This window comes from Rhamphochromis sp. 'chilingali', assembly GCF_963969265.1.
Source record: "Rhamphochromis sp. 'chilingali' genome assembly, chromosome: 22".
Taxonomy (NCBI): domain Eukaryota; kingdom Metazoa; phylum Chordata; class Actinopteri; order Cichliformes; family Cichlidae; genus Rhamphochromis; species Rhamphochromis sp. 'chilingali'.
The window spans coordinates 9,577,516-9,587,602 of NC_137950.1; the positions used below are offsets into that span (position 1 = coordinate 9,577,516).

The 10,087-nt window shown below is 40.7% G+C and overlaps 1 protein-coding gene across 1 annotated transcript; it reads left to right on the forward strand.

Moving 5' to 3' along the window:
- Positions 1–6,754: 6,754 nt before the first annotated feature.
- Positions 6,755–9,758, forward strand: LOC308391163 (E3 SUMO-protein ligase ZBED1). Its single transcript, XM_080873631.1, has 2 exons — positions 6,755–7,712; positions 8,263–9,758. Exons 1-2 carry the CDS (start codon positions 6,869–6,871, stop codon positions 9,291–9,293), a joined length of 1,875 nt encoding a protein of 624 aa, XP_080729757.1. The 5' UTR covers positions 6,755–6,868; the 3' UTR covers positions 9,294–9,758.
- The last annotated feature ends 329 nt before the right edge of the window (positions 9,759–10,087 follow it).

The window sequence follows — 10,087 nt, forward strand, 5'->3', positions numbered from 1 at the left end:
TCACTTCGAGGGCTACCCTACCGAAAGGGGCCATTTTCCCATCATCTCTCAGTCAGTGAGGCAGTTACTCTCCACATTAATGGACCAAACGGACCTGACGACTGGCACCAAGAGCTCTCAATCTTCCTCTCTCCCCCACTCACTGTAATACTCTATCTTTGTATACTTTTTCTTTCTTTCCCAGTCTGCTTATGGCTCTCTGCCCCCCCCTCTCGCATTTTCTCTTTGTCCTGTTTTCAGCATTTTGGGCCTGCTGTCCATAAATCACTTGTCATATCACTGTGACATACTCTGGCCCCACTGAGGCAGCCTGTGGTGTGATTTAGCCTCAAGTTGATTTTCGTGCCGAGTGATACTTTGTATGTCAGTGCCTCTGTCAGTCGCACACAATTCGGACGCAGCGAGTTTTCCAGCCAGCGCTCAACTTTTTATTCTCTTTTCATGCGAGAGAATGGAATTAAGTCGGTGCATTACAGACTTCAGTTTTTCTGGCCAGGCATATTGTTTTCCTTGGCCGCTGCACTTAAAGTCTGTTGAAACAGGCCTTTTTTTCATGTCTATAAATGGGCTCCTTTCATGAATCCATGAGGGAATGCTTGCTTTTTGAAACAGTTTAAGAGGATACTGCACCGTACTCAGTCAGGGGGCTTAGATTTGCGCTCGGTATACACACACTCCATCATATTGAGGTTAATATAGTATGGCAGGCCCACTGTATATGAATTGTCATGGTATTTATCAAAATGGCTTGCCAAAGTGCTGGAGACAGGAACAACTGGAGTGGTGATGAGAGGAGTTAGTGAATTGCTTCCTGTCTTAGAGAGCTGATGAGTGAAAGATAGGAGGAGGCACAGAACACAGATAGCAGGGACACAATAGCTTTACATGTCCTATCGTTAAAACAAATACCTCGGCTTGAAACAATATGAGCCACAGTCTATTGTTTCTCCGACTACAACTGTATTCATTGTTGAGGCGTTTACACCAAAAAAGAGCTGTGGTGCATTACTTACTCTGAAGAAAGTAACTTGTTACACTACTAGTTAAAATATTTTGGTAATGCTGTGTTGTGTTGGTCACCCTCTAGTGGACCCGTAGACCCATGGACCCCAGAAGGTGTGCTGTGGTATCTGGTACTAAGATTTTTCCAATAGATCCTTCGAATCCTGTAAGTTACGAGGGGTGGCCTCCATGGATCGGGCTTGTTTGCTCGATTAGATTGCGATATGGAGACGTTGGAGGCCATGTCAACACCTCAAACTTGTTGCTGTGCTCCTCAAAGCGTTCCTGAACACTTTCTGCTGAAGGAGGATACAGCCATCAGGGCATACTAGTTCGAAGATAGAGTGCACACAATCTGCAACAATGCTTGGGTAGGCAATACATGTCAAAGTAACATCCACTGAGTGATCTGTGGCTATGCAGCCCTGTACTCAAAAACTGCATTTTGACAACTTTCTATCAGAACCAGCGTTGGTCAGACTCACTAAAATCCTTACATTTGTCCATTTTTCTGCTTCTATCAAATCAACTTTGAGGACGAAATGTTCACTTGCCCTCTAACACAGCGGTCTCCAACCTTTTTTGCGCCACAGACCGGTTTATGCCCAACAATATTTTCACGGACCGGCCTTTAAGGTGTCGCGGATAAATACAACAAAATAAAACTAGACATTTTTGATACTTGTTTCCAAACAGGAATAGCAACACACCTTAGGAGGAAATCAATATATAAAACACCGTAGCTGCTTACAATAGTTACTGATTGTTTCATGCTAAATTAAAATGGCCATAAAATGGCTTTTAGTGCTGCAAATACCGTACAGAAAGAATCCCCTGTCCAGGCCTGCATCAAAGCTGAGAATTTGAAAGAATAAGTAAAAACGATGCAATAACAAGACATCTTTTAAAGAAAAGACAGAACAGCAATGACCCAATCCTGTATGGGGGACTTCTCATATCATTGGCAGCTATTGTTGTTGATTTTTACATATCATTGATCTACCTGTAGATTAATTGACACATTAGTATCAATTATAGGGGCTTTTAATTCTAAACATGGAAATAAAGAGGGAATTGAATGAAAAGGTAAGGAAATACTTTGCCTCACAGGAATAAACGGCCACGGTTCTTTGGGTGTAGCATACAAATGTCTCTCTGGTATCTTCTGTGACTTTCACCCTTAGCTAATTGTGTAGAATAGTATAGGTTTACCAGACAGGAAATAAAAACTTAGCTACTTGCTTAAAACTTAAACCCTCTAGTCACTGTTAAGATGTGCTCGTCAAGTCCATGCAACGTCCACGTTCACGTGGGTAAAAACTGTGTAGCTTCACGACCTGCCTTGATCTTTTTATCTTAAGTAAATATTTTAATCAATTATCACATACATGTTTCGAGTTTCATTTAGCACATTGTCTAAGGCAGGGGTGGGGAACTCCAGTCCTCAAGAGCTGTAGTCCTGCAGGTTTTAGATATTACCCTGGGTCAACACACCTGAATCAAATGATTAGTTCATTCCCAGGCCTCTGGAGAACTTCAAGACATGTTGAGGAGGTAATTTAGCCATTTAAATCAGCTGTGTTGGATCAAGGACACATCTAAAACCTGCAGGACACCGGCCCAAAGGGGAGTTTGGGAATGAACATAGAGCCATGCATGGCATTATAGTATGACGATTGAAGCACTATAAATAAATCGAAACTGGAATCTATTCTCATGACCCTTTCCATTGAAAACATACTCAAATATATACAGTACATATTGCTGGATTTACTCTTTAACCCCACAGGCCCTCATTCATTCTGAACTATCTCACCAGAAAGGAAGAGGGGCAAACAGCCAGCTCGGCTTTCTTCTCTAACGACTGAGCAACAACCTGGCACATATTCTGGGGCTTTATGAATTTCCCCCATAAACATACATAGAGCTGTGATACACTGGCAACCTGTCCAGAGTGTACCCCACCTTCTGCCCTGTGTTAGGTGAGACAGGCTTCTACCACCTTGTAAAACCCAGAATTAGATAAGAGGTTGTGAAAACGGATCGATTGGATGGAAATACACACAAAAATAAGTGTTGCAAAATGTGTTTCTGATAAGCTCTCAGTTTTTCTGGGAGCTATGTTTTAGTAGAAGCACTCCACATTTAATGTTGTGGTAGAATAATTAGAAAAATTATTTCCAAAAGGGGCAAATGAATGTAAACGCCACCACAAATCTGAACAACTTGGAAAGTCAGCAACACCTTTGGGACCAACTTTGCCAAGTTGATTAAATGTAAAATTCACATATATTGTTTGCTAACATTTCATTTGCAATATGGTGTCAGGACCGCACCATTCACTGGATCTGAATCAGAAGAGCTATCGACGACACAAACACGCTGGTCAAAAAGAATTACTGCTCGTTGCACAGCTTTTAAATCTGGACAAGTGAGCTAATAAGTGTATTTTTTACCAAACAACAAGCTGTTCCTTTAGGGAGAGCATGCCACAGTGCATGAAAATGTCTAACATTACATCTGTCATCTTTATTGTTGAGCTCCACTGTTGGCTGGGAAAAAAGTAACTTAATACTTTTAATAGCCACATTCCTGCTGGGACTACTCCAATTGAACCTCTCCACAGAGACATCATTTAAGTTGCTGTTATATTAAGATGGGATGAACAACTGTAAGTCTGGCAGCGTTTTGAGCTTTTGGGGGAGTTTGTTCATCTCCACGTGCACAAAGTCTGATGTGATTTTCCAGACTTCCTGTTCCTGTTGTCTGTCTGTCTCTCTTTAGACACTGCCTTTAACTGCTATGTATGTTCATTTTTATAAACTATTTGAATTATATTACTTACAATTCACAGCTAATGGGTAATATTAAAGGTTTCCATATTTTCTGTAGTTAAAGCTCAAGGATTGACCCTTTGTTATTGTGGCATAATAGAGCATTAGTTCTTGCTTTATTTGAATTTGGAAGATTGGGGTTGGGGACCGCTGGTCTACTTGATTTTGTACTCTACCTGAGCACTCAAAGTGCCAAAATATACTTGTCATGCAGACTGGAGCAGCCACGGTTCAAAACCACCAACAATACACATCTGAGATGGTACCATTTGAAGTAGGTACTTGCTTATCACATAAAGACTTGCTACTCAACTCTTTAGCATCTTTCAAAAACCTTTTCTGCGACTCTGCTGCTTTGTTTGACTGCTACACCAACTGCAACTCTTCTTTCATTCAGAAAATACTTTCTGAATCTGCAGCAGAGTGACAGTATTTAAGGTGATATCACTGTAGGGCTGTTTGTTGCCTTCTGCATCTGTAACTTTCTTTTTGTAGTTACTGTTCTGCACTTTCACTGACACTAATTAGCCAGTGTTGCTGTTGTCGTAGATGTAATAGTATGTAAAGGAGCCTGAACACATAATCTAATCCTTAAGCCAGAACTGACTTCAGCTGAGAGACATTTTCGTTCCAACCAAACTCGTAATCAGACTTCAACTTCACAATGCTGCTCCCTCTGTTTCTCTCTCCGTCTCTCTCAGGTTGCCATTAATGATCACATGACCCCGTCCTGAACCTTTGATACTAAATACTCCAAATGCAGTGTGATGGGGCAGTAAAACCACAGCAGACTTTCCCTCCCTCCATTCTCCCCCCGTCCTCTTTCTTTTCTTTCACACTTCCTGTCAGTCACTCAGTTTTCCTGTGCGTCAAGTGTGTGTTTACAAGTGAGGTCAACCTGCCGCTTTCTGCCAAACACCTTTAATTAAGACATTTGATATTGCTACCTCATATTACTGTGGGAGAGTGAAGAGGGACTTAGCTTAATGTGTCATTTCATAATTTACCCCACTGTCTGTCCCGTCACGAGACGAAGGCTTGAAGGAATGGAAAATTCCATCCGAAGCATTAAAGACTAACATGTGTAACGAGTGTGGTTCAGTCTAAAATGGTCAAATATGATAAAAACACTAAACATAAGATTAATTAAAAAAATAAACACAAGTGTTACCAGGTAACATAGTATACTCTGCCAGCTCTTCGATGTGGTAAAAAGGACACAACTGCTAGAATGCAAATAAAATCACGAGTGTCCGTTTGATGTTTAGCTGTCATCAATTAAAAAACTTAACAATAGCTACAAATATAACAGATTTTATCTCTAACACCAAAACAATTTTCATTACCTTTTAAAGTTAGGATAAAATGTGATTTGACACAAAACAGAATCTTCCAAGTGTTGAAAACAGAAATTTGTGCACAAAAACTACAGCAGAGTGTGTTCTGATTTAAACTAAACAGGAAAATCACAGGTTTTCCACTTAACACATTAAAATGAGCAAACCAAGGCAACAGCTTACTATGATACATGAAATCTCAACCCCTATATCCTGTATGCACACAGTGGTTTTAGATATTCCAGCTTTGCCACACAAAAAAAGACTTCATACAGTAGCAGAAATTAAAGACTTTTTTTGCAGTCGTGATCGGCACCTTCATAAAAAGATAGAACAAAGACAGGGGGAGGCTTTGAGAACCAGTAAGTAAAATTATAGGACCTCCTGGTAAGTTCTTAAAATATGCTGCTGTAACTTGATCCCAAAGATCAGTTGTACTCCTTCTTCTCTCATTGGCTTTTATGGGCAAATATTTGAGGTTTTCCAAAAATGCACCAGCAGCTGTATTCAGGAGTCTGAACACAGTGTGAAGGTTGATAAAGCATACCTAGGAGATTTTATAAAAGGTTAATAAATCCTTAGTGAATGCTTTATTAAACTGTTATAACCCCATTGCCAGATTATTAAAAAAATCTGAATATAGTTACATTTCTGTTAATCAAGAAATTATTTAAAGCCAATTTTAATGGATATCAGAGCATGAAGTAAATATTTCTGTTGGGAGTTATCACTCGCATTTTCCCCCAAAACCTGAAAGCTGACAGGCCTACAGAGAATTACCCCACTCTTCACACCACTTTAGCATCTTTCAGCTCAATGTTTTGGTTTTATTATCCTTGTTTTCCAGGCAGCAGGTAAAGAAAAGCCTTACCAATGTGGTGAACAGCTTATTTATCAGCTAAGGAGCCAGGGAAGACAAAACTGAATCATGCAAAGGGCAGAAAAGGTTTGCTATCATGCACCGTTTGCACCAATTCAATTTCAATTCAATTCAATTTTATTTATATAGCGCCAAATCACAACAAAAGTCGCCTCAAGGCGCTTCATAGATACAGAGAAAAACCCAACAATCATATGACCCCCTATGAGCAAGCACTTTGGCGACAGTGGGAAGGAAAAACTCCCTTTTAACAGGAAGAAACCTCCAGCAGAACCAGGCTCAGGGAGGGGCGGCCATCTGCTGCGACCGGTTGGGGTGAGAGAAGGAAGACAGGATAAAGACATGCTGTGGAAGAGAGACAGAGGTTAATAACAGATATGATTCAATGCAGAGAGGTCTGTTAACACATAGTGAGTGAGAAAGGTGACTGGAAAGGAAAAACTCAATGCATCATGGGAATCCCCCGGCAGCCTACGTCTATTGCAGCATAACTAAGGGAGGATTCAGGGTCACCTGGTCCAGCCCTAACTATATGCTTTAGCAAAAAGGAAAGTTTTAAGCCTAATCTTGAAAGTAGAGATAGTGTCTGTTAGTGCTGGGCGATATATCGATTTTTTTAAAAATATCGATATATTTTTATACAAGACATAAGCTGTGACAATATCGTTTATATCGATATAGTCTATGTTGCGTTATAATTACACTTGTGGAGCCGCTATTTTGCCTCTCTCTCGTCTGGGTTTGTTTGCCCCGCCTCTCACCCTCACTGAACACAAACCCCCTCCCCCATCGCTAAACCTCCAGTTGGCAACAAGATGGACACAGGAGCTAGCGAAGAGGAGCTCGTCGGAAAAAAGAAAACCAATGGCTCAATTATTTGGAGATGGTTCGGGTTCAAAGTGTCAGATGAGCAGCAGAATAATGTATTCTGTAGAGAATGTCGAAAAAGCGTCGCAACGAAAGGTTCGAGCACCACTAATCTTTACCACCATTTACAACTGCGCCATAAAGTGCAGTATGAAGAGTGTGTGAAATTGCGTGCTGTAGCCCAGACCGCAAAGTCTTCCGAGGTTCCTGCCGTGAAACAGACCACCTTACAACACTCATATACTCGTGCTGTGCCATATGATACAAAAAGTGAGAAGTGGGGGGAAATTACTAAAGCAGTGGCCTATCATATTGCTAAAGACATGGTCCCCATCTCAACTGTGGAACAAGAGGGCTTTGTACAGCTGCTAAAAACTCTTGACCGAAGATACCAGTTACCTAGCCGGAAATACTTCACCAGAGAAAAGCTGCCAAAAATGTATACTGATGTTAGACAGAGTCTCGCTGCCCAGCTCACCAAAGTGTCTCACTTCGCACTGACAACCGACATGTGGTCCAGCAGGACATGCGAGCCATATATGAGTGTGACTATACATTTCATGGAAGACTGGGAACTGAAAACTGCCTGTCTCCAGACCAGCTACTTTCCTCAAGACCACACCGGAGAGCATATAGCTGAAGCCCTGCAGGATGTGCTCAAAACCTGGAAGCTCAACCCGACGGGACTGGTTGCTATAACAACTGAAAACGGGGCTAATATTATCAAGGCGGTTCAACTGAACAAGTGGTCGAGGATCCAGTGTTTTGGTCACAGGCTTCATCTGGCCATTGGTAAGTGCAATACTGAATTTTTTGATTTGGAAAAAAAAACGCTAATAAATGAAAAGTGTATAGAGTCTCTTGTAGAGCTAAACATGCCTATGGACCACAAGACAAATATTTTTATAAGTCATAGCCAGCATATACATCTATCACTTAGCAATCGAAAGTTATTTGAACAAATAAATAAACTATCCCTATTAAATCCAATAAACGTATTGGGGTGTATTTGTCTTTGTATTAGATTGAGTTGTGACACTCAATGAGGACCACAGCTGAGACAAGACAGGGATACATTTTTAAATACATAGTGAGATTAAAAGGTGTAAAAAAAACGAAAAAAAACATGTTCTAATCATTTGGTGATCTGGTGATTTTACCAAGATAGTTTAACTAGAACCATTTCTAGGTTATACAATACACGACACATTTTGCAAATATTGTTAAGTCTTATGCATCACATTCTATACAACTGAGATGGATGTTAATTTGCCTTTGAGTGATTTGCATCTTAACATAACAATTAAAGTGATTTTAAAAGTTTGTATTTTGTGTGTCACAGGACATGCTATGGATGATGCCCGCATTACCCGGGCTATTTCTCTGTGTAAGAAAGTCGTCAGCAGCTTCTCCTACAGCTGGAGGAAGAGAAGAGAGCTGGCTGAAGTGCAAATACAGCTGGGTCTTCCAAGTCACCAGCTACTCACAGAGGCAACAACTCGCTGGGGATCAAGGCTTCTCATGATAGAGAGAGTTCTGGAGCAGGAAAGAGCACTTTCTAAAGTCCTCTCTGTCGACATGAAAACCAGACCTCTAGTCCCTACTTGGCAGGACATAGAGGTCCTGGAAGCAGTTCAGAAAGCTCTCAAACCCTGTCAGGACTTCACTGATGCACTTTCAGGAGAGAAGTATGTGACCCTGTCCTATGTCAGACCTGTGCTACACCTGTTTAACACTAGTCTCCTGGCACCTGGAGAGGAGGATAGTGAGCTGTGTAAATCCATCAAGACCCGCATTGTGGATTACCTCAACAATAAATATGCAGATCCATCCACCAGTGACCTGTTGGACATGGCTTCTTTTGTGGATCCACGGTTCAGGGCGAAATACATCCCTAGTGAGAAGATTAATGCACTAAAACATAAACTCATCTTGGAGGCAGAGTCTCTGCTCAGCTATCAGGGTACGTGTTTGTCTGAGCTGACTGATCCAGCCGTGCCTGAGTCTGCAGACCAAGAAGAAGCAGCAGTAGGACACACAGCTAAAAAAAAGAGATCACTGGCAAGCTTCTTCCAGCACAGCACAGCCACCAACACTGGTTTCACAAAAAGGGAAGCAATCGAAAATGAATTTTCTAGCTACCTGTTGTCAGTTTGTGTAGAGAGTGATGCTGACCCTCTCAAATGGTGGAAGGAACATGAAGTTGCCTTTCCAGCACTGAGCCTCCTGGCCAAGAAATATCTTTGTGCGCCAGCTACCAGCTCCCCTTCTGAAAGGATTTTTAGTTGCAGTGGAAACATTGTAACCTGCCACAGGGCATCGTTGAAGCCTGATAATGTTGACAGATTAGTTTTCCTGGCACAAAATCTGTAAGCTGTACAGTTGTTGGCCTTGCTTGTTTGTGTTCTTTCTATATTGTTATTGTCATTGGAGATTTGCACAAAGACCCACTGACCAAAGAATGTAATTTTGTTAATTTCATTCAATCTGTTTACATGTTTGGTTTTTTGCACAAAGTACCAGATGATTGTTCAGCAATACACACAAAGAAGCACTTTAGAAAACTTTAATTCAGTGTAAGCACTTTTTAAAGAGCAAGATGCCTTTGTTATTTTAGATCTGCATCTTTTTAGTTTACATTTTACATTTAGTTTACAATTTTTAGCTTTTTGTTATGTATGAAAAGAAAAAAAATGGAGCATTATTATTTAATAAATGCTGACAATTTATTTTTGACAATTTTTTCGTGTACATCTACAGTTGTATCTTAATAAAAGTTACATGTGTGACATCTGGGACAAGTACCTTTGACCAAGAACTCTCTTTTTGTTCTTACTTTATGGGATTAAAAAAATATCGAGATATATACAGTGGGGCAAAAAAGTATTTAGTCAGCCACCGATTGTGCAAGTTCCCCCACCTAAAATGATGACAGAGGTCAGTAATTTGCACCAGAGGTACACTTCAACTGTGAGAGACAGAATGTGAAAAAAAAATCCATGAATCCACATGGTAGGATTGTAAAGAATTTATTCGTAAATCAGGGTGGAAAATAAGTATTTGGTCACCTCAAACAAGGAAAATCTCTGGCTCTCACAGACCTGTAACGTCTTCTGTAAGAAGCTTTTCTGTCCCCCACTCGTTACCTGTATGAATGGCACCTGTTT